The 27,096-nt window shown below is 44.7% G+C and overlaps 1 protein-coding gene across 1 annotated transcript in view; it reads left to right on the top strand.

Annotated features, from left to right (window-relative positions):
* The first annotated feature begins 1,372 nt into the window (after positions 1-1,372).
* The window catches only part of LOC308675955 (C-Jun-amino-terminal kinase-interacting protein 4-like), a 50,690-nt gene continuing 24,966 nt past the window's right edge, over positions 1,373-27,096 (top strand). Inside the window, 15 exon segments of the mRNA XM_081341636.1 lie at positions 1,373-2,016; positions 7,752-7,872; positions 9,939-10,009; positions 10,106-10,138; positions 10,140-10,195; positions 13,056-13,134; positions 13,269-13,380; positions 17,620-17,704; positions 20,461-20,567; positions 20,739-20,790; positions 21,460-21,612; positions 22,627-22,675; positions 22,956-23,086; positions 26,156-26,209; positions 26,663-26,812. Of these exon segments, the coding sequence (XP_081197762.1) occupies positions 1,717-2,016; positions 7,752-7,872; positions 9,939-10,009; positions 10,106-10,138; positions 10,140-10,195; positions 13,056-13,134; positions 13,269-13,380; positions 17,620-17,704; positions 20,461-20,567; positions 20,739-20,790; positions 21,460-21,612; positions 22,627-22,675; positions 22,956-23,086; positions 26,156-26,209; positions 26,663-26,812 (1,553 nt within the window). The 5' untranslated portion in view covers positions 1,373-1,716.

Raw genomic sequence — 27,096 nt, 5'->3', positions numbered from 1 at the left:
ATCTTACTATACTCCCGTATGAGAGCTTCTTGTCGTCGTAAGTGCGGGGGAAGTATGTGGCTAAGAACAACACCCCAAACCCAAACCTGTTTTGTTAAAACAGGTCTAAGGTATCCCTACTTTAAATCTAAAAAAAAATACATCCTTTTTTCTGTTTTCTATCAAAATGGCATGCAATATTTCTAAAAATGCAACAAGACAAAGTTAAAAACAATAACTGCTCTATAATTAAGCAGCCATTCAAAAAACATCAGAGGCAAAATACTAAAAGATACAGGAAGTTAAATATTTTACAACCACAGTGCTACCGTACCAAGAATATTCTGCTTCTTACTCCCAGCTGCTATCAAACTTGGATGAGGCAGAATGCAGAATACAGGAATTTGTTGGGTAATATACATAAAATTGCATCCTAAAAGGCTGTCCATCTCAAAACAAAGCAAAGTAACATGGTATGTATGAAAGGGGGAAAAAACCTTAATACTGTGCAATCAACCCAAGAAAACCTTTAGACCAGTGTTCTGTAACCTGGATAATTTAAAGCTGCATGGACTTCAATTTCCAGAATTCCCCAGCTGCGGATTTCTGAGAGTTGAAGTCCAACTCGGCTTAAAATTGCCAGGTTAGGAAACACTGCTCTAGAGAAGGGGTCTTCAAACTTGGCCCTTTTATGACTTGTGGACTTCAACTCCCAGAATTCCTCAGCCAGCATGCCTGACTGAGGAATTCTGGGAGTTGAAGTCCACAAGTCATAAAAGGGCCAAGTTTGAAGACCCCTGCGAGACTTAGGCACGCAGCCAGATCTTTAAATAATAGAGTAAGCTACTTGTAAAGCAACAGGGAGTTGCAAACCAAACTCGTATTATTCACCACGAGGAAAACCCAGTACTAATATTATCCAAGACGGAGCCCACATCTGCGCGCGCGCGCACACACACATATATGCCAAAAAGGACTCACACGACAATTCCCCACCCTTCTCCACCCAGACAGCTTATCCAGGTCACATGATCAAGAATCATATGATGGCAGAAGCTTCACACATACAATCTATCTCTTCTTCCCCTTTTGCCGGCCCTTCGCCTGAGCCCTCCCACCTCCGCGCGCTATTGGCCAGCAGGCCGCAGGCGGGCGCGCCATTGGCCAGCCTTAGGGCTTTCCTCATGCGCTACTGGTAGACTTGCGGGCTTCTGGCCCCGCCCTCTTCTCTTCTTGGAAAGTGACTTGAAGTTGGGATCGCAGTGACCGCCGCCGGAGGGAGGCGAATCAGAAGTTCAGGCCAGGGACGCGGGGGCGGGGGAAGAGCCAGAAGGGCGATCGGAGGGGAGGAGGGAGGAGGGAAAGACCCCTGGATCCTCCAGAGGCACTTTTGCCTAGTGGTGAGAGCCCCAGAAGCTGAAAGCCAGGGGGCAAGGGAAGGGATCTATGGGGCAGAACATGGAGTGCCTATATATAGCAAGGGGATTGTATCTTGGATCTCGAGGGAAATTGGGAGCTGAGTCCTAAAAGCTACGATCGCCTGCCTTCTCCGGGGGAGAAAAGGGGAGCAATCGTATTAGTAGCCTGGTTTGGGGGTGGTGGTGGTGAAAGGGCCATAGTGCTTCCCCTAATTCCTTAATTTAGGAAGATCCGGGATATCAAGAAAGCAGGAGAGTTTGGGGCGCCCCTGTGTCCCCAGTGCCAGGCTGGAGAGTGCAGTGGTTAGAGCACTTCGCCATGGATGACCCCGAGGAGACCTTTGGCAGAGATGAGGATGCCAGCCCGGCGCCCTACGAGGAGCTGGTGTCCGTGATGGCCGAGGGCTTGTACGGCGAACTGGAGCGGCTGGTGGGCGCCCACGGCCCTACCGCGGTCTCTGGGCTGTTGCCGCAGGTGGTTTCCGTCCTGGAGGCCCTGCAGGAAGCTTGCGGGCAGGTGCGGGACCGGGACCAGGCTCTGGAGCGGCTGCGGGATGACCGGCTGCGTCTCCTGGAGCAATACGAGCGCGAACGGGCAGGGCGCAAGCGGGCGGACGAGGTGGGTACGGCCTTCCGCTCCATCGGCGGCGTCGGCTAACTTTTACGCGCTTCAGACCTTGGGTTAAGTCTCAGCTGACGACGGTCGGTCCAGCAATTCCCGATCAGAGAGCTTAGATGCCAGCTGGTGCCAGCCGGAGCTGTCGGGCAGGCTGATTGCCGCCGCCTCCTCCTCCTCCTCCTCCTCCTCCTCAGCATTCGGGAGAGGCGCTCTCCTGCCCGACAAGCCACAACGCGAACAACTTTCTTGTCTCGCCTATGGACCTTTCTCAGGAAGGCTTGTGTAATCAGAGCAAACCAAGACCTCTCCTGCCATGCAGACAGACACACACACACACACACACACACACACACACGTGACTATTCGGGGCTAATGCTGCCACAGGTTAACTGGGAAAGCTGAAGCAGACGGGTGTCAATACCCAGAATCTTTTGACTAAAAGTGCCCCCCACACACACATACAAGGTTTCTGTGCTATTGCTAAGCACATTGATTTGTGCTTTAGATTGTAAGCCGCCCTGAGTCTTCGGAGAAGGGCGGGATATAAATGGGATTAAATTAAATTCTCAGCTAAGTAATCAGTCCGGGGATGAGAAATTGGTCAGTATGCGGTTAAAGAAGAGAACATAGACATAAACAGATCTTTCACCAAAGAAGGCAAACTGGAGATTGACCCAAGGTTTTTATATTGGCATTTTTCACCAGAAGAGTGAAATGCCACGTTGGCTGATATTTCTGAATAATGTCTGATAGTTCAGGTCAAAGAGCAGTTGGCTCTCTAGATATCACTGAGTCAAACTCAAATCCTGGATAACTTCTCATCCCCAATAAAACCTCTTTCAAGGATATTCCAGTATCACTTCGATCCTGTCCCTACATCTTGCCCAGAATTTTTTTTCATTCTCCCAACTTGTCAATCCTCTACATTTTTATAGAAGCATTTTAATGTTTCTAGTTCCACAGCATTGTCATTTCAACCCTCATTTGATCCTGCAATCCATAGGAACTGTCTCCAAATTCCTGATTTAAAACGTTTATATTCTGTCTTTCGTTCTTTTTGAGTTTTCATTAAGATACTTCCAGGGGTTCAGTATGAGCAAGTGACCTGTGATATGTATCAGAGTAAAAATCCTTAACTTCACATATGTATAGATGGGATCTTAGATAAGCGCGGATGGTTCCTGGTTAGGATAAGATGTAACAGTTGTTTGAAGTTGTCTGTTGTGACTACTTTGAAAAAGCTAGTACTGTTGTGGAGACAGACAATATCATATAATACCTTCTGTATAAAGGCATATTGTGACTGTACCTCAAATATCAAATACAGTTCTGGTCAGCTTCTCAAAATCCTCAGGATTGTTGTTGTGGAGAAAAAGAAGAAGAAGGACTATTGACCTACTGACCTTCCATCTTTCTGAGGTCGGTAAAATGAGGACCCAGATTGTTGGGGTCAATAGGCTGACTCTGTAAATTGCTTCGAGAGAGGGCTGTAAAGCACTGTGAAGCGGTAGATAAGTCGAAGTGCTATTGATATTATGTGTGTTCACCACCCTGAGTTAGTTCTAAGGCAAGGTTGGGGAACCATACTGGCTCAAGAATTCTGGGAGTTGAATTCCACAAGTCATAAAATGGCTGTCGTTCCCCACTTCTGTTCTAAAGGAATAAAGGCAGGATAAAAATCTGATAATTAAATTTAAAAGGCCACTGTCAAGTTGGACAAGGTCTTTTAATCAAAAAGATTAAAATGATGAGGGGTTTTTTTTAGTTTAGGCAAAAAAAGGCAAATATGGAGAAAATGATTAGAAGTGTATAAAATAATGTTTAGTGTTGAAAAATAGATAAGGATTTTCTCAATTCATATATTAGTAAAACCAATGGACTCCAATGGTAAAAGGATAAGAAAAAAAAGTGTAGATACAGTGAGGGGAAAAAAGTATTTGATCCCTTGCTGATTTTGTATGTTTGCCCACTGACAAAGAAATGATCAGTCTATACAGGTGAAACTTGAAAAATTAGAATATCGTGCAAAAGTTCATTTATTTCAGTAATGCAGCTTAAAAGGGGAAACTAATATATGAGATAGACTCATTACATGCAAAGCAAGATAGTTCAAGCCGTGATTTGTCATAATTGTGATGATTATGGCTTACAGCTCATGAAAACCCCAAATCCACAATCTCAGTAAATTAGAATATTGTGAAAAGGTGCAATATTCTAGGCTCAAAGTGTCCCACTCTAATCAGCTAATTAAGCCATAACACCTGCAAAGGGTTCCTGAGCCTTTAAATGGTCTCTCAGTCTGGTTCAGTAGGAATCACAATCATGGGGAAGACTGCTGACCTGACAGTTGTGCAGAAAACCATCATTGACACCCTCCATAAGGAGGGAAAGCCTCAAAAGGTAATTGCAAAAGAAGTTGGATGTTCCCAAAGTGCTGTATCAAAGCACATTAATAGAAAGTTATGTGGAAGGGAAAAGTGTGGAAGAAAAAGGTGCACAAGCAGCAGGGATGACCTGGAGAGGATTGTCAGGAAAAGGCCATTCAAAAGTGTTGGGGACTTCCACAAGGAGTGGACTGAGGCTGGAGTCAGTGCATCAAGAGCCACCACACACAGACGGATCCTGGACATGGGCTTCAAATGTATTCCTCTTGTCAAGCCGCTCCTGAACAACAAACAACGTCAGAAGCGTCTTACCTGGGCTAAAGAAAAACAGACCTGGTCTGTTTCTCAGTAGTCCAAAGTCCTCTTTTCTGATGAGAGCAACTTTTGCATCTCATTTGGAAACCAAGGACCCAGAGTCTTGAAGAAGAATGGAGAGCACACACTGCAAGATGCTTGAAGTCCAGTGTGAAGTTTCCACAGTCTGTGTTGATTTGGGGAGCCATGTCATCTGCTGGTGTTGGTCCACTGTGCTTCATTAACTCCAGGGTCAACGCAGCCGTCTACCAGGATATTTTGGAGCACATCATGCTTCCTTCCGCAGACGAGCTTTATGGGGATGCTGACTTCATTTTCCAGCAGGACTTGGCACCTGCTGCCAAAAGCACCAAAACCTGGTTCAATGACCGTGGGATTACTGTGCTTGATTGGCCAGCAAACTCGCCTGACCTGAACCCCATAGAGAATCTATGGGGCATTGCCAAGAGAAAGATGAGAGACATGAGACCCAACAATGCAGAAGAGCTGAAGGCTGCTATTGAAGCATCCTGGTCTTCCATAATACCTCAGCAGTGCCACAGGCTGATAGCTTCCATGCCACGCCGCATTGAGGCAGTAATTGCTGCAAAAGGGGCCCAAACCAAGTACTGAGTACATATGCATGCTTATACTTTTCAGAGGTCCGATATTGTTCTATGTACACTCCTTGTTTTATTGATTGCATGTAATATTCTAATTTACTGAGATTGTGGATTTGGGGTTTTCATGAGCTGTAAGCCATAATCATCACAATTATGACAAATCATGGCTTGAACTATCTTGCTTTGCATGTAATGAGTCTGTCTCATATATTAGTTTCCCCTTTTAAGTTGCATTACTGAAATGAATGAACTTTTGCACGATATTCTAATTTTTCGAGTTTCACCTGTAACTGTAATGGTAGGTTTATTTTAACAGTGAGAGACAGAATAATAACAAAAAAATCCAAAAAAAATGAATTTCAAAGAAGTTATAAATTGATTTGCATTTTAATGAGTGAAATAAGTATTTGATCGTCTGTCAGTCAGCAAGATTTCTGACTCCCAGGTGTCTTTTATACAGGTAATGAGCTGAGATTAGGAACATTCTCTTAAAGGGAGTACTCCTGATCTCAGCTTGTTACCTGTATAAAAGACACCTGTCCACAGAAGCAAGCAAACAGATTCCAAACTCTCCACCATGGCCAAGACCAAAGAGCTGTGCAAGGATGTCAGGAACAAGATTGTAGACCTACACAAGGCTGGCATGGGCTACAAGACTATCACCAAGCTGCTTGGTGAGAAAGTGACAAGAGTTGGTGTGATTATTCACAAATGGAAGAAACACAAAATAACTGTCAATCTCCCTTGGTCTGGGGCTCCATGCAAGATCTCATATTGTGGAGTTTCAATGATGAGAATGGTGAGGAATCAACCCAGAACTACACGGGCGGATCTTGTCAATGATCTCAAGGCAGCTGGGACCATAGTCACCAAGAAAACAGTTGGTAACACACTACCCCGTGAAGGGCTGAAAGCCTGCAGCACCCACAAGGTCACCCTGCTCAAGATATCACATGTACAGGCCTGTCTGAAGTTTGCCAATGAGCATCTGAATGATCCAGAAGAGATCTGGGTGAAAGTGTTGTGGTCAGATGCGACCAAAATCGAGCTCTTTGGCATCAACTCAACTCACCGTGTTAGGAGGAGGAGGAATGCTGCCTGTGACCCCAAGAACACCATCCCCACGTAACATGGAGGTGGAAACATTATGCTTTGGGGGTGTTTTTCTGCTAAGGGGACAGGACAACTTCACCACATCAAAGGGACAATGGACGGGGCCACGTACTGTCAAAATCTTGGGTGAGAACCTCCTTCCCTCAGCCAGGGCATTGAAAATGGGTTGTGGATGGGTATTCCAGCATGGCAATGACCCAAAACACACGGCCAAGGCAACAAAGGAGTGGCTCAAGAAGAAGCACATTAAGGTCCTGGAGTGGCCTAGCCAGTGTCCAGACCTTAACCCCATAGAAAAACTGTGGAGGGAGCTGAAGTTTCGAGCTGCCAAACGTCAGCCTCTAGACCTTAATAACTTGGAGTCGATCTGCAAAGAGGAGTGGGACAAAATCCCTGCTGAGATGTGTGCAAATCTGGTGGCCAGCTACAAGAAACGTCTGACCTCTGTGATTGCCAACAAGGGTTTTGCCACCAAGTACTAAGTCATGTTTTGGGAAGGGGTCAAATACTTATTTCACTCATTAAAATGCAAACCAATCTATCACTTTTTTGAAATGCATTTTTTCTGGATTTTTGTTGTTAATTCTGTCTCTCACTGTTAAAATAAACTTACCATTAAAATTACAGACTGATTATTTTTTTGTCAATGGGCAAATGTACAAAATCGGCAGGGGATCAAATAATTTTTCCCCTCACTGTAAACAAGACGTGATGGTGAATTGGTTGGCTTCAAAAGAGAACAATTTCTTGAAGGATAAATTTACCAATAACTAATATTCAAACTGCATTGGGAAGCCAAAATGCTACTTCCATATCATGCCAAGAAAATTGTGTGTATGCATCCATATAAGTCACCAGGAGCCAAACTATTTTCTATTAAATCCAGTACCAGGGGCAATACAGTTACGAGGAACACAAAGAGGATGCTGCTATTGTTGTGTTTTGTGATCAGTGGAGAAAACGAATAGGACCAATTTATTCATTCTCTTTATGTGCCACTCACAATTTTAAAGTAATGTTGGGCCCCTGCTTTGCTAAAACGATAGCTGCTCCAGCTTTTCTTGATTAGGAAAAGAATGTCCCTGGATCAACAAAATAACCTTATGCATAAGTGGCAATAATTTCACACTAGACGCAGTGGGTCAGCATTTGCTCCACAAAAGTGAATTTGAACTGGAGTTGTAAAGGTACAGGGCAGAGAAGAAATCAGTCTGAAGGAAACACAAACTGCCTTGGGATGGCGAAAGCTTGGAGACACAGTAAAGAAATCAACTAGGTCAGTAACAAGGGGAGAGGTTGATTCTTGGATTCTCTTTACTAGCGGTTCATGGAATTGGAGGATGTGATGGATCAGGAACGTAAGGCACATTCAACAGCTGTGAGCCAGTTAGAGGGCCAGAGCCAAATCCTGGAGAGCAAAGCACGAAGCTATGCAGATCAGGGTAAGAATAGTTATTTTGCCAAATATCTGTGTATGATGCCAATGTATCACTATTCCATAGTCCCTCTCGAACTGCAATGAGCCTCCTCTGTCTCTTGCAAGGTGTAGATTTGTCATAATATGGATAAAGTAAATTCAAGTAGAAGGCATCCAGTTAGTGTCTTTTTCTCTCATCTTTGCTTGTTGGAACATATGGTCACTCCTATGCCCATCCCATAATTGGCGTGCCCAAATTTGCACCCTTGCACACCTCCACTTTTGACAGCTCTAGCTAAACTGGTCTATCTCGTTAGCCAAGATTGGGTGTAAGACAAGAGACACAGTATAAGATTTTCCCAAGGAACATCAAAATCATTAGGAAATATAGATGAAACTGCTGTGCAATAAATATTTGGGTGGGGGGGGGTGAGAGCTGAATGCCATTGAACTGAACAGGGCTTGAAGATGTGGATCAATGAAGAGAATTTGATTGTTCATCACAATTTAATTATTTCAAATGATGCTGGATTTTATCCTCTGTTTAGCAGATAAGCCTTGTTCAGTGTACATCTAATAAAATATTCTATAATGGAAACCGTTTAAAAATGCTATTGGTGTTTGGCAAAATGTTAGCTCACTGCTTCACTGCCTCCCTTTGTTTGAAGGTTTTGTTTAACAGGATTATATATGATCCCTGACTATATTTATATATTTTCAAGCATTGCTCAAAACAGCCTATTTAAGAATTGCCATAAAAAGAGAATATTCTATTAATGTTGCTTTCCCCCAACCCCCAAATCAGTTCAAAAACACATAGATATTTTTTTAAAAAATAATTTATTTATTTTTTATTTATTTTAATTGCATTTATATCCCGCCCTTCTCCGAAGACTCAGGGCGGCTTACAAGCTTAGCAGTAATAATGCTAATTTTAATTAAAGTTAGTTTTATTTTTTTCAATTTCCAATTTTATTTTTCACATTTCTATCCCACTGCAATCAAATGATTCTTGTCAGCTTATGTAGAATATAAAACAGGTTAAACATCCATGGTTTTGGAAGAATCATTCTTCCTTGAAAAAAAAGTGCTGTAGTACTTAGCATAAAGCATTGCTAGCAAAAGTCTCTGTTGCTTTTATAAAAGGAGAAGATTTCTATAAGTCCATCCTGTAAATTTCTTCTTTGAAATAGACCTTTCTGCATTCAAATAGGATTGATTCCCAAATGGATGTAGGATTACAGCCTCAGCATTCTTTGCATGAATCTACAAAATTAGGGTATTTTCACCCAGGAGGCTTCTGATTATTGGAACTGGATCATCAGAATTAATCTTCCAGGAAATGGATGCTTCCTGCTCCATTTCCCGCTTGAGCTGTACAGATAAAATACGAGGGAAATACTTTAGCATGATGTTTGAAAACAGCCAAGTTAAGGTTGGTTTAAGGTCTTGCTACTGATAAAACCTAGCAGTTCGAAAGCACGTAAAAATGCAAGTAGGAAAATAGGGACCACTACGGTGGGAAGGCAACAGCGTTCCGTGCGCCTTTGGCGTCTAGTCATGCCAGCCACATGACCACAGAGACGTCTTCGGACAAGTGCTGGCTCTTCGGCTTTGAGACGGAGATGAGCACCGGCCCCTAGAGTTGGAAACGACTAGCACGCATGTGTGGGGGAACCTTTACCTTTACCTTTACTGATAAAAGGCTTTTGGAGGAGTTGGTGATGGCGGCAGCAGCGTGCTCCAGGGGAGAAAAGAAGCAAGGCCTCTTTAAGGAAAGGGTGGAAGAGTCAGGATCAGAAAAAGGAAAGAAGGCGAGGTTGTCAGAATACAAGTGAATTTGAGGGCTAATCCACATGGAGCCCCATTTCCATCTGTCCTGTTTGCCATCGTTCACTCCCTAGAGACTAAAATGGACAATGTGAAATTTGAGCGGGCCCCGAACAAGGAGTATATATCGGAGGTGGTGACCCTTTGAGAGCTGTATGCAATGAAATTTCATTTTGATGTATGCCGATTGGTGTACATTCAAAGTGACAATAAAGTTATCATCATTTGCCAGTCCCAAAACACCATTTTCTTCCTTCACAGTGGCTGGCCTGGAGGAACAAAAATCTTCACTACTCAAGGAGATTTCGATTCTCAATCAGAGTCACTCAAAGGTACTTTTGAATGGTGGAAGTCTTTCAGTGGCCCTTCCCACATGCCTTCTTTGTCTTTCCAAGTCACTGTTGCACTTTCTCTTCTGTTTCTTTCAGATGGTACAAAACTACAAGGAACTGAGATCACAAAAAAGTGGCATCAGCTGGTCCAGGACAAACTAGCTCTTCATCCACAGAAGAGAAAAGGTTTGAAAGGAGGGAGGAAGAGTGTGTGTGTGTGTGTGTGTGTGTGTGTGTGTGAGCGTGTGCGGGGTTTCAGGACCAAAGTGGAAAAGGAACTTGGAGGACCAGTGGGTTAAGGTGAGTGCCCCTTAAAGAGCTGTGGCATCTTTTCCCGAGCTGTGGCTGAACATCCCCAGGAAAATATTTGTTTGAAGTCTGAAAGCACTAATAGTACCTCTGGGCTTATTTCAAAACAGCTTTTTGGACTTAATTCAAATATGTGTTTTCCTGAGATATGTGCAGCTCAGGAAAAGATACCACTTCCTTAAAAAGGTAACAACAAGGACAGTGTCTGTGCCCAGCTCCCTCCTCCGAAGCCACCTTTGTTTACTTTAGATTTCCTCCCCCCTTTGCTGAATGGAAAATTTGGGATGATCTAGAGCAGGGCTTTTCAACCAGTGGTACGGGTACCACCTGTGGTACATTGGCACCTGGCAGGTGGTACGCAACCATCCTAGAAAAGTGGTAGCGGGGGAGGGGAATGAGCTGAATCGGTGGCAGCACCGCAAAAGCCTGAGCGAGAGACGGCTGGAGTTGCATGGCTGTCAGGGCTCAGCAGAAGCGCCAGGATCAGTGCCAGGGTCCAGCTGGAGCTGGGCGCTGATCCTGGCACTTCTGAGCCCAGAAGAAGCGCCGATCAGCTGGAATGTTGCAGCATCCCCAGGGTCTTGTGATTTACATTCAGATGCTTGGCAACTGATTCATATTTATGATGGTCACAGTGTCCCAGGGTCATGTGAAGTGACCAAAACCTGCTGCAACCACCCAGCAGACGGGGGGAATAAAAACCAAACATCCCCTACCCCCCGCTGCCAATCCTCAACAGAAATGCTCACAACAATGAAAAGCTCGGACAGGAGGAAGAGCTGGGGGGGGGCACTTTTTTCAGTGCCATTGTAACTTCGAACAGTCACTAAGCCAACTGTTGTAAGTTGAGGACTACCTGTACTTCATCACTTTTTTCCTTTTTTTTCTTTTCGGTCATCAAGTTTTTGACACCTTGCTAGGTGACTGGTGGTACTCAGATGTTGCCGTATCCTAAAAGTGGTACAAAGTTCATTTGCCTTTTGACCTGGATGCTTGAAAATCTCCTTAGACATATATACATTAGTAAGATAAAGGTAAAGGTAAAGGTAAAGGTTCCCCCGCACATGCGTGCTAGTCGTTTCCAACTCTAGGGGGCGGTGCTCATCTCCGTTTCAAAGCCAAAGAGCCAGCGTTTGTCTCAGGACGTCTCCGTGGTCATGTGGCTGGCATGACTAGACGCCAAAGGCACACAGAACACTGTTACCTTCCCACTGTAGTGGTCCCTATTTTTCTACTTGCATTTTTACGTGCTTTCGAACTGCTAGGTTGGCAGAAGCTGGGACGAGTAACAGGCGCTCACTCTGTTGCGTGGCACTCGGGATTCGACCCGCCAAACTGCCGACCTTCTGATCGACAAGCTCAGCGTCCTAACCCACTGAGCCACCGCGTCCCTCTATATATATTAGTGCCCCTTTAAAAAAAAATTTGGGGTGGGTGGGTGGGAGCAGAGCATAATGTGTGCCTATTTTAATTACACTGGTAATTAGACTAGTTCAGGGGTCGGCAACCTAAAAAAGGAAAAGAGCCACCGGGAACCGGTTCCATCACAAATTAAAAAAACTGGGAGCCGCGTGCGTGTGTCCATGCACGCGCATGTGCAAAAACGTTTTGCGCATGCGCAAAACGGTTTTTTGCGCATGCGCGGACGCACGCGGTTGCCAATTTTTTTAAAAGTGAGATGGAACCGGTTCCCGGTTGCCCGACGGCGACGGCCCGTCTGCAAAGCTGCCGCTTTCGGCAGCTTTGCAGACGGGCCGCGGCAGCGTCCTCAAAGAGCGATGCCGCGGCCCGTTCGCGCGGAGGTACGCGCGCACCTCTCCAAAGGTTTGGGGAGGTGCGCGCGCAGCTCTGCCCATTCGGGGAGGTGCGCGCGCACCTCTCGGAACGGGCCGCGGCGTCGCTCTTTCAGGAAGCTGCCGTGGCCCATCTGCAAAGCTGCCACTTTCGGCAGCTTTGCAGACGGGCCGCGGCAGCGTCCTCAAAGAACGCCGCCGCGGCCCGTTCGCGCGGAGGTACGCGCGCACCTCTCCAAAGGTTTGGGGAGGTGCGCGCGCAGCTCCGCCCATTCGGGGAGGTGCGCGCGCACCTCTCGGAACGGGCCGCGGCGTCGCTCTTTCAGGAAGCTGCCGTGGCCCATCTACAAAGCTGCCGCTTTCGGCAGCTTTGCAGACGGGCCGCGGCAGCTTCCTCAAAGAACGACGCTGCGGCCCGTTCGCGCGGAGGTACGCGCGCACCTCTCCAAAGGTTTGGGGAGGTGCGCGCGCACCTCCGCCCATTCGGGGAGGTGCGCGCGCACCTCTCCAAATGGGCGGTGCCACTCTCCATTTGGAGAGGTGCGCGCGCACCACTGCCCGTTCGAAGAGGTGCGCGCGCACCGGGCGGCTGGGAGCCGCAGGAGACGGCTCAAAGAGCCGCATGCGGCTCCGGAGCCGCGGGTTGCCGACCCGTGGACTAGTTTAACTAGCTGCTTTCCGGGGCTCAAAAGAGAAAATACCTGCTGCAAACTCTGCATAGGCATCAGGAAGGGCATCCGGCCAGTAAACACTCAGCTCTACTCAGTGCACCCTGAATAAAGGGATTAAAGGGTCATAAAAAGGGGGAGGAACCTGCTTTAATGTAGGGTAGAAGGTGTAAGAAATGGCACTGACTGATCTAGACTTTCCAAGACATTTAAACAGACCAAGGCAGATGTGAGAAAATCAAGATCCTTTTCTTTTTTTTCTCCCTCAATGAACAGGCCGAAGCCCTCACCCGTTCGTGTGCCTCTGCAGTTTCTGTCAAGCCCCTCAGACTTGAAGCCTCCCAAGTCCTCAGTGGTAAGTGGTTTCCATTGAGGAGTTAAGCTCTGATGGCCAGAGTGATGGCTGAGAAGAGCAGTGAGAAACAGGGTCGTTGAGGAAAACCATAAAACAAACTCTGTTTTTCTCTCAAATCTGTTGGATCTTTTTAGGAACGTGGAGAAATGAATGAACTCTCTCATCCAGAGAAAATGCCCCAGAAAGTTGCAGAAAGAAATGCGTTTCCCTTGGCACAGGAAATGGATGTTCAGCCAGAAAAGGAGGGTATGGAAGAGATTGTTTTTCTCTCTCTTTGGTTGGATCAGTTTTAATCCCAAATTGGAATCTTATTGCAAGTAGATTAAGACAAATCCCCGTTATTTTCTCGGCAGTGTTTTTCATGAGTGTTTGGCCACTGCCTTCTTCCTAAGGTTGACAGAAAGTAACTAGCCCAAAGTCACTCAACAGCTTTTTGTGCCTAAGGCATTACTATAATAAAATCAAAAAAATAACAAAGAGTTGGAAGGGACCCTGGAGGTCTCCTAGTCCAACGGTTGCTGGAATTGGGTATGTGTAGTTTAACGAAGAGAAGGACTTAGGGGGGACATGATAGCAGTGTTCCAATATCTGAGAGGCTGCCACAAAGAAGAGGGAGTCAAGCTATTCTCCAAAGCGCCCGAAGGCAGGACAAGAAGCAACGGATGGAAACTAGTCAAGGAGAGAAGCAACCTAGAACTAAGGAGAAACTTCCTGACAGTTAGAACAATTAACCAGTGGAACAACCTGCCTCCAGAAGCTGTGAATGCTCCAACACTGGAAGTTTTTAAGAAGAGACTGGACAGCCATTTGCCTGAAATGGTATAGGGTTTCCTGCCTTAGCAGGGGGTTGGACTAGATGACCTCCAAGGTCCCTTCCAACTACTACTACTACTACTACTACTACTACTTCTTCTTCTTCTTCTTCTTCTTATTATTATTATTATTATTATTATTATTATTATTATTATTATTATTATTATTATTATCATTATCATTATCATTATCATTATCATTATCATTATCATTATCATTATCATTTACAACCCCCTGCTCAGCAGAGAACCCAATACCATTTCATACAAATGGTGTCCAATGTCTTCTTAAATACCTCCAGTGTTGGGGCACACATAATGTCTAGAGCAGGGATGTCAAACTGCCAGCCCGTGGGCTGGACATGTCATCCAGAAGCCACGCCCACCCCATTGCCGGCAATGGCAAAACCATCCCTATACATTGTGCGACGTCACGTGACGTCGCGAGTTTGACATGTCTGGTCTAGAGGCAAGTCATTCCACCATTAATAGTTCCAACTGTAAGGAAATTTCTCCTTAGTTCTAGCTTGGTTCTCTGGTTGATTAGTTTCTTGTCCTGCCTTCAGGTGCTTTGGAGAATAGCTTGACTCCCTCTTCTTTGGGGCAGCCCCTGAGATATTGGAACACTACTGTCATGTCACCCCTAAGTCCTTCTCTTCGTTAAACTACACATACCCAATTCCAGCAACGGTTCTTTATATATTTTAGCCTCCAGTCCCCTAATCATCTTTGTTGCTCTTCTCTTCAATCTTTCTAGGTCTCAATTTCTAAAATTCATGGTCTTCCAGTTACTTGTCTGGTGCCTTTAACTCCTACACCAATCTGGATTTGGGGATACTTGGGCCAATTTTTTTTCCTGTTGGTGATTACTTTTGCTCAGGAATCATCTGCTGGAGTTTCAGATGTCAGCAGGGTCTGAAACAAGCAGAGCTCTGGGTCTGCCTTAACACCGAGAGCCAGTTTGATCTAGTGGTTAAGGCACCAGGCTGGGAACCAGGAGACGGTGAGTTCTAGTCTTGATTTAGGCATGAAAGCCTGCTGGATAACTTTGAGCCAGTCACTCTCTCTCAGTCCAATTCATCTGGTAGTTGTTGCGGGGAAAAATAGGGGGAGGAAGGAAAATGTTCACCGCCTTGAATTATTTATAAAAAAATAAAGGCAGAATAATGAATACATACAAACATCACTTTTTTTCTCTTTCTGACACTCTTCTTCCTCGCTCCCTTCTCCCACTTCTTTCTCTTTCTTTTTTTTTATTAAAGAGTTTTACAAAAAAAGATTTTACAATAAGGTAAAGGTAAAGGTTCCCCCGCACACGCGTGCTAGTTGTTTCCGACTCTAGGGGCCGGTGCTCATCTCCGTTTCAAAGCCGAAGAGCCAGCGCTTGTCTGAGGACGTCTCCGTGGTCATGTGGCCGGCATGACTGGATGCCAAAGGCGCACGGAATGCTGTTACCTTCCCACCATAGTGGTCCCTATTTTTCTACTTGCATTTTTTACGTGATTTCGAACTGCTAGGTTGGCAGAAGCTGGGACGAGTAACAGGCGCTCACTCTGTTACGTGGCACTCGGGATTCGACCCACCAAACTGCTGACCTTCTGATCGACAAGCTCAGCGTCCCAACCCACTGAGCCACCGCGTCCCTTGATTTTACAATACATATCCCCAAAACCCACCCACCCCAAACCACCCCCCTTCCCCCCCCACTTCCCAGAGCTAAATACAGGGTTATAAACAGTGCTTTTTTGTTAAAGAAAAAGGTGCCGGAACTCACACATGTCATACAACCCGCCTTGCCTATCCTACAAGGTTCCATCCAAAAAAGGTGCCGGAACTCTGTTCTGAGCGTTCTATGAGAAAAAAAGCCCTGGTTATAAATATAATAATCATATTCTAACTAAAGATTATCCATAATATAAAATTAACCAAATTCATAATGTGCTTTAACTCCCCTTTAACATAGATACATACAAAGTACTAACACTAAAATTAATAACAATTTCCCTCTAAAATCTACTCATAAGCTAGATGGAACTTTTTAGTCCCATATTTGTTCTGAATATAATCTACCCATCTCCTCCAAACTGAAATATATCTTTCTTTCGAATGATCCTTCAAATAAGCAGAAATCTTAGACATTTCTGCCAAGATTCGAAACTTTAAACACCCATTCTTCTATAGTAGGCAAACTATCCTTCTTCCAGTATTGTCCCACCAGTAACCGTGCTGCTGTTATCAAATTCAACATCAAATTGGTTTCTTTAACATCACAATCTACAACAATGCCCAATAAAAACAATTGCGGAGAGAACTTTATCTACTTCTTTCTCTTTCTTGTACTCTTTTTTTTCTCCTTCTCTCAAATAGCAAACTGCAAGGAAAGGGCAGGTAAATTTTCTGAACTAATTGATTGCCAAAGGCTGCAGATAATTGTCACCAGCTAGATGTGCCTCTTTGAATTTAAGTTGCTGATCCCCGGCCTGCAACACTGTGCTCTTCTGCTTGACTGTATCTCTCAACAATCTCTGGGAGAGGTCCTTCTCCACCTGTGCTCCCACAACAGCCAAAAACTGTAGTTAGGGCCAGTGGTGGGATTCAAATATGTGAACAACCGGATCTCTGTGTGGATGTCGCTTCCGCAAGTCCATTCTGGGCCTGGGCAACAAAAAATTAGCTACTGGTTCTGCCGAACTGGTGTGAACTGGCTGAATCCCACCACTGGTTAGGGCCTTCTTTATGCCTAAACTATGCTCCTCTGACTTTAACAAAGTGGTTGGAAGTCACACATGCCATCTTTGAATTAATTTCAGGAGGCGTGTATGGATGATAGAGTTCTAAAGGGATAGAGTGGTCTGTGTACGTTTAGGTTAGGAACCATGGTGGGACCCCCGTGGAATCTCTCTCTGTGGGTAAAGGCTCAAACAAATGAAAGTAAGAGGGTTGGGATGAATGCAGGGCTTTTTTTCTCATTGAACGCTCAGAACGGAGTTCCGGCACCTTTTTTGGATGGAATCTTGTAGGGTATGCAAGGTGGATTGTATAACATGTGTGAGTTCCGGCACCTTTTTCTTTTACAAAAAAAGCACTGGATGAATGCCTTTTCTATTGTATTTTACAGGTAGTCTTCAACTTAAACCACAATTGAGCCAAAATATCTGTTGTTAAGCAAGACAATTGTTAAGTGAGTTTTGCCCCTTTCTTGCCACAGTTGTTAAGTGAATCACTGCAGTTGTTAAGTGAGTAATACGATTGTAAAGTGAATCAGGCTTTCCCATTGATTTTGTTGGTCAGATGGTCACAGACGGTGATCATGTGACCCCAAGACATTGCAACCATCATAAATGTGCAGCAGTTGCCAAGCATCTGAATTTTGATCATGTGACTGTGGGGATGTGGCAATGGTCGTAAGTGTGAAAAACGATCCTAAGTCACTTTTTCCAGTGCCATTATAATTTCGAGCAGTCACTAAACGAAAGATTGTAAGTTGAGGACTACCTGTATACATCCTTACTTAAAAGTAAATCTAGGGAATTCATGCTGGCTGGAGAATTCTGGGAGTTGAAGTCCACACATCTTAAAGTTGTCAAAGTTGGGAACCCTGTCCTAAAAATAAGGGATAATAATCAATAAGAATAATAACATTTTTGTGATTTTCCCTTTCTTTTCTCGTTAGCTTCTCCTAGTCAGCATGGCTTTGATTTGGACGAACTTTTAAGCTCTACTCCAGAACTCAAATCTGACCCCCAAACGCAAAACAGGTACAGAAAATGTATTCATTAGTTATACTTCTAAGCAGAAAGTACAGGTTGGACAACTATAATTAGTATACACCTGACTAGGAATACTTCTCCAATGGAATCAAAAAACACCTACCGTATATACTTGAGTATAAGCCGAATTTTTCAGCCCACTTTTTGGGCTGAAAAATTCCACTTCGGCTTATACTCCAGTCAACAAAAAAACTTACCGAGGACTTGTGCGCGGCCGAGGCTTTGGTGCTTCCGGGATCGCGCGCACGTCTCCCAAGCCACCGCCGTCCGGAGACCTGCCGAAGTTTGGGGAGGTTTGGGGAGGTGCGCGCGCACCTCCCCAAACCTCCCCAAACTTCGGCAGGTCTCCGGACGGCTGCGGCTTGGGAGAGGTGCGCGCGATCCTGGAAGCACCGAAGCCTCGGCCGCGCGCAAGTCCTCGGTAAGCTCCGGGCGGTCACTTGCTTCGCGTCTCCTGAGGGAAGGGGGGGCGACTGGAGCGGGCGTGTTTCCTCGCCTGCTGGGCGCCGCGATTTGCCCGGGGAACGCGCGGGCCCCGAATGGCAGCGTGGAGCGAGGAAGCGGACAGCCAGGGCTTCCCCGAGAGCCGCGGCCACACAGGGTATTCCTGTGTATTCAGGCTTGCAAAATGGCGGATCGAGCCTCTGCTGGTGGCAGAGGCTTGCAGAGCGTGGATCCAGCCTCCGCCGGCGGCGGAGGCTTGCAGAACGGCGGATCGGCTTATACTCGAGTCAATAACTTTTTCCAGTTTTTGGGGGTGAAATTGGGGGTCTCGGCTTATACTCGAGTCGGCTTATACTCAAGTATATACGGTAGGTCTTTCTATCCTGCCATCTTAATCTCAACATGATCTTAATCTCATCCTCATCTCAATCTCAATTTATCTGCCCTTTCCAGTCTCTTCGCCCTTCTGAAGCTATCATTTGATGGACAGTTAGCTCTTCTAGGCATCCCAATTTCTGCTTTGGAGGATCATGTACCATTGAGTTTGATGGCCAGAGAGTAAGCTTTTTCACACATCTCTTCTGCAGCTGCTGTTTTGAAACCATTGCAGGCTTCAGATCAAATGGGGAAAAGGTGTAGTAACCTTGAGGAACAGAAGGAAGTCAGATAAAAGAAATTTGACTCTGTGACAGAAATGTAATTTGAGAAAGTGTCTCAGACGTGACCCTCCCTAGTTCTCATGAAGATAAGGGGGTGGGGGGTGGAGGCTCATTGAGACTTGCAAGGCTTCCTTTCTATAACCTTATACCAGACATGTCAAACACAAGGCCCGGGGGCCGAATGCGGCCCGCGAAGTGGTTTCATGTGGCCCGCGAAGCAATCCTGGAAACAGTGAGGGAACGGCCCCCACTGCCTTGGCCCTGGCCCAGAGACCCTCCTTCTGCCAGAGACCCTCAGATCTGTCCCACTCCTGCCCAGGCCCCCATAGGCACCCTTGATGCGAATGATGTAGAGCTGGCCATGCCCACCCAGTAGGCCATATGCACTCTAGCCACGCCCGCCCAGTAGGCCACGCCCACCCTGGCCACACCCACCCGGCCCCCTGAGGGCAACTGCAATGTTGATGCGGCCCTCAATGAAATTGAGTTTGACACCCCTGCCTTATACTAAAAGTGGTATTTATTTATTTATTTATTTATTTATTTATTTATTTATTTATTTATTTATTTATTTATTTATTTTATTACATTTATATGCCGCCCTTTCCCGAAGGACTCAGGGCGGTTTACAGGGTAATTAAAAACCAAGATACAAAAGTTAAAAACAAGTTTAAAAAAAATTACATTTGTCCCTGTATAAATAAAACCCCAGTTAAAATAAGATTAATCCTCAGCCTGGGCCAGAGAGCTCGAAGAGCCAGGTCTTCAGGTCCCGGCGGAATGAACAGAGGTCGGGGGCAGTCCTCAGCTCCACTGGCAGCTGGTTCCAGAGGGCAGGCGCCCCCACTGAGAAGGCCCTATCCCTGGGTGTCGTCCGCCGGCAATCTCTTACCGGTGGCACCCTGAGAAGACCCTCCCTGTGGGAGGGCAATGGACGAAGGGAACTTGATGCTGGCAGCAGGTGTTCCCTCAGATATCCCGGACCCAAGCCATTTAGGGCTTTATAGGTCATCACCAGCACCTTGAATCTCACCCGGAGGGCAACCGGAAGCCAATGCAGCTCGCGGAGTAGAGGTGTTACATGGGAGTATCGGGAAACCCCCATCACAACTCGCGCGGCCGCATTCTGCACCAGCTGAAGCCTCCGAGTGGTCCTCAAGGGCAGCCCCATGTAGAGAGCGTTGCAGTAGTAGTAGTATTAGCTTGTGTGTCTTCGGTTTCCAACTTTGATCGTCTTCGGAGGACTGACAACACCCTTGCAAGTCTCAGTGTGCTTCCACCCACCACCTCCTTTTATTTTTGTGGAAAACTAAGGAGGGTCTTGTCTGAGATGGTTTCTCGGGTTACAGTTTTGGTCCCAGATTCCTTTTTGTCTGACCTTTGTCTTGATTGTGGCTCTTCCTTCTGTTTCTCAAACGTTATCCCTTCCGCCTAATGCGTGGGATAGTCAAAAGAGTTGACATACTGATGGCAACTGGGTCCAAATTCTTCTCCAGCGACTTTCCCTCAGTACAGATGTCCTCCCTCACCCCTTCACGGATTTCTGTTGAGTGTAATGTCAGAGATGGATGTGTCTTATTGGCAGGATGGAGGAGGGCGGGGACTCTTGTCTGTCTATTTGTTTGTGTGTCTGTCTCTCAGCCCTTTGAATACCACCCTCGAGCGCAACACGGTCTCCCTTTTCGCTGAAGTTTCAGGCCTCAGCCCAGACCTCCTCACTGACATGGATGATGGTGCTGATTTGCAGGGTAAATATTAAAGTTTCTTTCTGCATTTTTCCCTGATTTAGAGTTCAGGAATCCTAGCTTGACTGTTACGTCCAACCCCCCCCCCCCCCGTAACTTCTGTCAATGGGACATTCTGATTTGGATGCATAAAGGGCAGGTGTCAACAGATGTCCATGTCTACTGTCTTTGTAGGACATGCCTTAGAAACTTTGCTAGCAGAAAACACTCAGCTTCAAGAAGCACGGTAAGACCAGCAGAAAGTTATGGAACCTCCAAAGCGTACCTATAGCGAAGCTGTGGGAGGAGCGCGGCCTAAGGAAGTTAAGGGACTCCTGGCAGACGTGTTCCAGAAGCTTCGGGACGCCAAGGATGGCGACTAAGTTCCTAACTTGGAATGTCAATGGTTTAAATTCACCACAGAAGAGAAAGAAAGTTTTTCAATACTTAAAACAATTTAAGACTGATGTTATTTGCTTTTATGTGATATTAGTATTGCTTGTAGTCATTTCATATGAGCTAGAGTGCATTACACTTAATAGTTTATTGTTGTTAACATATGGTTGTTTATGATTGTTTTTACTTTTATACCTTGTATTTAGCTCTGGGAAGTCGGGGAGGGGGGAAGGGGGGGGAGGGTTAGGGAGGGTTAGGAAGGGTTGGGTGGAGGGAGGGGGGGAGGGATTGTTAAAGATAAAATGTATTGTAAAACTTTTCAATAAAAAAAAAAGCACGGTAAGATCAAGCACCTAGTTTGCCATCTCAAATTAATGAGAGCCAAAAACCTTGTTAAACATAGATTCAAAACAGCTGTCCATAAAACTGCTCATGTTTTAGTTGGCTTTAGACTTAGCATGCCCTTCTGGATTTTGAAGCTGGCTTTAAAATCCTCATTCCATGGCCATCCCATCTCCAGAATTGCTCTGGATACAGCCCGCCGCCATCTTATTAACCGTGTGGAGGAGCTCAGCGAAGAGCGTGAATCTTTACGGATGGAGAATGAGAGATCATTGACTGACCTGCGTAGTTGCCAAATGCAGCTGAAAGAAGCTGAGTTGGGACTTCTTCGGTAAATTTTGGGCACTCTCCTATATTTATTCCACCTCTTTGTCTACCAGGCAACACTGGATTTGATAAAACGAAGCATAGCTAGACCTCCCATACTGATTGCCTCATGCAGCAACTATTCAAACTTACGATGGTGCTGAAAAAATAACTTTACAACCAAGGCACACATTTATGACCCTCACAGCGTTGCTCAGTTATTTGATCACTATTACACTCATTGCTTGTTATTCTGTATGTCTGATCAGTTCTGTTCTTCCCCATCCCCAATTGCAGACCAGAGAGATTGGAGAGGAAGGGATTATAAGAGAGTAAGCAGGCACACCTTACACACCAAAGGAATACAGTAGTACCAGCTGTTTGCCTAGTACCCTTGGGGCTTAGAGCTACATGAGCAATAGGATCAGCATATTCTTTTACCACTGTTTAAATGGTGCATCAATTGTCAAAACAGATATTTTCTACAATTTCACTCTAGGCAAGACATTCATTTTTATCTTAGTATTGATGACTAAAACAGGTTTTAAGATTGAGAAGAAAGTAAAATATCTGGCTATTGTATGTTATTTCAAAATAATTGCACTAAGATATGCAATTAAGAATATGTTGAGATGGGAGAAAGTGTAATTCTCATTGTTGGGGAGAATTTCTGTGGTAAAAGGTGGTTTTTATCAGTTTGTTTCAAACTTTTCATACTTGATGCCTTTAAGATGTGTGGATTTCAACTCCCAGAATTCTGGAAGTTAAAAGTCCATGTATTTTAACTTTGTCAGGTTTGAAAAACAATTGAATAGACTATTGTGTGTCTTTCAAATGTTAGTTGGCTTTTATTTATTTATTTTTAACCCTGGGGTGTTTCTTAATTAATGTCTTAATTAAAAATTAAGGCATGTATATCAGAGCACCGAATTGGTTATGTGATTTCTGATCCCGTTCTAGTATACTGAACATTTATGGAATTAAAAACAAAACAAAACAAATATGTGGTCATATTCCTTTTTCAAACTTTGAATTTTAGGATCCGGCAGGAATTTAAGGAATCAAGGCGTTCCAGTGAGGAGGGAGAGGTAACCTTCAAGGACCCTCATCCATACTTGGCAAAGGTGCCGAGGTCTCTGGGATGCAAACGGGAGAGGCAAGAGTGTAGACTAGCCTGATGCCCTCCAGCTGTGTTGTGTGTTTCTGTCCAAATGCATCTGGATGGTAAGGTCTGGGTACCCCTACCTCAATACATCTGGAGGATACTAAGCTGGGAAGACTGGGCTTCTGGCAAAAGAGGATTCAGAACTTTGAATGGAGAGGAATAGATCTGAGCTATTGAGGCAAGGTTGCCCATTTCCTCCACAGGCTGAAGGGGGGCTGTCCCGGACTCAGAGGTTCACCCGTGCGGAGATGGCACGTGTCGTGATGGAGCGTAATTTGTATAAAGAGAGGCTGATGGAACTACAGGAAGCGGTTCGACGTGCTGAGCTTCTGAGGTAAGCCTTATTTGGGATTTCTGAGAGAGCGAGAAGAATCTGTATCTACAGATAGTCCTTGACATAAAACCACAATTGAGCCTGAAGTTTCCATTGCTAAGCAAGACAGTTGTTAAGCGAGTTTCATTCTTATTTTACAGCCTTTCTTGCCACCAAGTTGTTGTTAAGTGAATCACAGGAGTTATTAAGTTAGTAACACAATTGTTAAGTGAATCTGGCTTCCCCATTATCAACAGATCATAAAAGGTGATCCCATGACTCCGGGACACTGCAACCATTATAAATATGAACCAGTTGCCAAGCTTCTGAATTTTGTTCACATGATCACGGAATGCTGCAATGGTCACAGGTGTGAAAATGGTCATAATCACTTTTTTCAGTGCTGTTGTATCTTCAAACAGTCATGAAATGAATGGCTGAAAGTCAGGACTACCTGTGTTCTGCTGTTGTTCTCTGTGGTCTTTGCCAGCCCTTCCAGCTGAACCAGGGAAATAATCTGCCATTTGATTTAGAACTTGTCTTGGCTAACTTAGTCATGTCTCTTCCTAAAAAGGTTGGGTTGTTTCCTAGCCAAACTCTTTGGGGTGACCCAGAAATGAGTGGGGATTTTTTTCATCCCTTGCTTCTGATCCAAAGATGTTGTCCTTGCCTACTGTAACAGCATCCCAGGGACCAAAATGGGAGAAAAAGGAGAGAGATAGTCTCTTTTCCATGGCTGATTAAGCAGCTGTAGCTAGGGAAATAAGTTACTTTGGAAGTGGGAATTATAAGTTGGTGAGGCTTGTATTGCAGTCTTAGCAATCTCCCTGATCACATTATGTCAGGGGTCTTCAGACTTGGCCCTTTTATGGCTTGTGGACTTCAACTCCCAGAATTCCTCAGCCAATTTGCCTGGCTGAGTAATTCTGGGAGTTGAAGTCCACAAGTCATAAAAGGGCCAAGTTTGAAGACCCCTGCATTAAGTGTTCTTTCCAAAAGCCCTGTTACTAACTAATACAACACTTAGCTGGACTTTTTCCTTCTGTGCTTCTTATTTCTTTTGAAATGGAAATACTTGGAAATTTATTTTTATAGCCCACTTTCCCAATCTATGTTCACTTTACCTCTTAAAGGATGGAAATCATGTTAAGGTTTGTTTTAAGAGTGCACTTTAGTTGTAAACTTTTCAGGATATTTATGAAATGTAAAAGTATAATGTAGGTAGTCATTACATCCGCTAACCCAATTTACTTCAAAAGCTTTGTTTTTCACTTAGTTACATCTGCAACCAATTAATTAATTATTTTTGTCAGTTTGAAAAATTGACTAAAAGTAAAGCTGAAGACCGATGACAGAATTATATATTTGGCCTTAGACACTTTTGTTCACAATTTTACAAAAAGAGCTGAGCAAATCAGGAAAAAACCAGTAATAATCATTGCATAGAAATTTTGCCTCTAGACACTGAATCTTCATTTTCATTTTCTGAACTAATACTACTATCAGCAATTTCTGGTTTTGCTGAACCTGAAATTTCATTTTTATCCTTTTAATACAGGGGTGTCAAACTGCCGGCCTGCAGGCCAGGTGCATCATGGCGAAACCACGCCCACCCCATTGCCAGCAATGGAAAAAAAGTCACGATCGTTGTGACACGTCACGTGACATTGCGAGTTTGACACCCCTGTTTTAATAGATTTCTAATTTTGACAAGTAAAATTTTGTTCAGATTCATACAAGCCTCTCTGTTCTTTCACATATTTGAGCACAAAATATCTTTACACAGGTAGTCCTTGACTTATAACCGTAATGGAACTTGCCCATTACAGTTATATGTCATGACGGTCATAAAGAGGATTATCTCTGGATTTTAACATTTTTTGCAGTGGTTGTTAAGAGAATGCAGCATTTGTAAAGCAAACGCCACAATCATTAAGTGAACACATTGTTCGCTATGGGACATTTTTGCCGAAACCAGAAGTAAACACCAGTTTTGGGCCAAAACATCATAAATCGTGGTCACATGTCTGTGAGATGCTGCAAACGGCCATAAATGCAGACTGGTTGCTGAGCACTCCAAATTCAATCACGAGACAACGGGAGGGAGGGCATAGGAATTTCAGAATTTGGTCATAATCATCTTTTGGGGGGGGCAGTCTGTCATAACTTCAAACGGTGCTAAGGGACTGGTCATAAGTTGAAAACCACCTGTACTGACAGCTGGAATAGTGAATTGTCTTCCATCGCTCAGAGTTGGTTAAAAGATAGACAGTTATGATTTAAATAAATAAAAATAAATGATAAGTTATTCTGACGGAAGAGATTTTTCCAGATGTATTTTTTTATTTTCTGAATCTTCATATCTCTAGTCTTTAATTGTTGTATCTCCCAATTGCCACTCTATGTTTTAAGCAGCAGTTAGAATAGAATTAGGAACGAGCACGAATTGGTTACTTTCTACCTTTTTCTAGTGCAGTGATGGCAAACCTTTTAGAGACCTAGTGCCCAAACTGCAACCCCAAACCCGCTTTTGAATCATCGGGTACCGGGTGGGTGTGGCCCATTGGGTGGGTGTGGCCCATTGGGTGGGCGTGGCTGCTGTGGTAACAGCAGACTGGGTGGGACTAAAAAGTTCAATCAATCAATTCCAACTTTGCGAGATCTTTTTTTTTCCTGTGAGAAGTTGAAATTGATTGATTGATTGAACCTTTTTTTTTGCACATGGCAGCGGAGGCCTAAAGCAAAAAGGTTTTATAAAACCCAGCTGAAGGCCTAGGATTGGGGCGACGGCACACGTGCCCACAGAGAGGGCTCTGCGTGCCACCTGTGGCACGCGTGCCATAGGTTCGCCACCAGGGCTTTTTTCCTCATAGAACGCTCAGTACGGAGTTCCGGCACCTTTTTTGGATGGAACCTTGTAGGATAGGCAAGGCGGGTTGTATGACATGTGTGAGTTCCGGCACCTTTTTTTTTTAACAAAAAAAGCACTGTTCGCCACCACTGTTCTAGTGGTTTCTTCAGAGTGAGAGAATGAATACCGTCAATACACAAGAGACAGACGCCGCTCAATAATTGTTTGTTTCTTCTTAGGGCTTCTCGGGAGGATCAAGCGATTCAAATGAAGAAATCATCATTTTGGAAAATGTAGGTACTGCATCAGATACCCTGTGGTGGTGAAATCTTGCTGTTTCAGGATTCTGCCGCGGAGTGTCCAACACAGGCTACACAGTTTAGCAGCCTGAGCTTCCTATTTCCTTTTTCTTCTGAAGCAAAGACCATTTCTTGGTCTCCTGGGTGCAAGCATTAACTTGAAATTACGTGGGAGGACAAGTAATATTTCAGAAGCAGTAGCTAACGATTTCTGGCTGGGCAGCCCCAACTGCTATGATTGCTGCGAACAGAAAAGGAACCAAACTTTGCAGGCAAATGGTTGCTGTGCTTCTGTTTGTTTGTTCAGGTCACTGAGGTCTCCTGCCCTTAGTGCAGGAAACTATTACGACTTGCTTTCAGATTTTTACTTCTGTTTTTTTTTTTAAGGATGGACCCCTTGCCCTTCTCTTTCCTTTTAACCATACTGGTTTTCCTCCACTCTGGCAGTTTTGATCGCCTGTTCAGCCCATCAGATGCTCCTGAGAGCGCTGTTGCCTCTCCTCTACCACCGGGGAGGTCCCGGCCTAGCCGTAATAGCCAAAGAGATCCAGGACAGAGCACACTGAGATTCATCCCACGAGCAATCTCGCCCTCTGAGTAAGTTTACAAGACTGTAAACCCAAATTCTTTTTTTTTTTATTAAAGAGTTTTACAAAAACAAAATTTTCCCCAAATCCCTCCCACCCCAAACCCACCCACTTCCCCCCCCCCACTTCCCAGAGCTAAATACAGGATTATAGTTACAATAATCATATTCTAAATAAAAATTATGCATAATATACAATTAACCAAATTCATAATGCGCTTTAACTCTCTTTTAACATAACTACAAACAACGTACCAATAACAATATCCCACTAAAATCTACTCATAAGCTAAAT

This window comes from Vipera berus (assembly GCF_964194415.1).
Source record: "Vipera berus genome assembly, chromosome: W".
Classification (NCBI taxonomy): domain Eukaryota; kingdom Metazoa; phylum Chordata; class Lepidosauria; order Squamata; family Viperidae; genus Vipera; species Vipera berus.
This window is presented reverse-complemented; position numbering and strand designations above follow the sequence as displayed.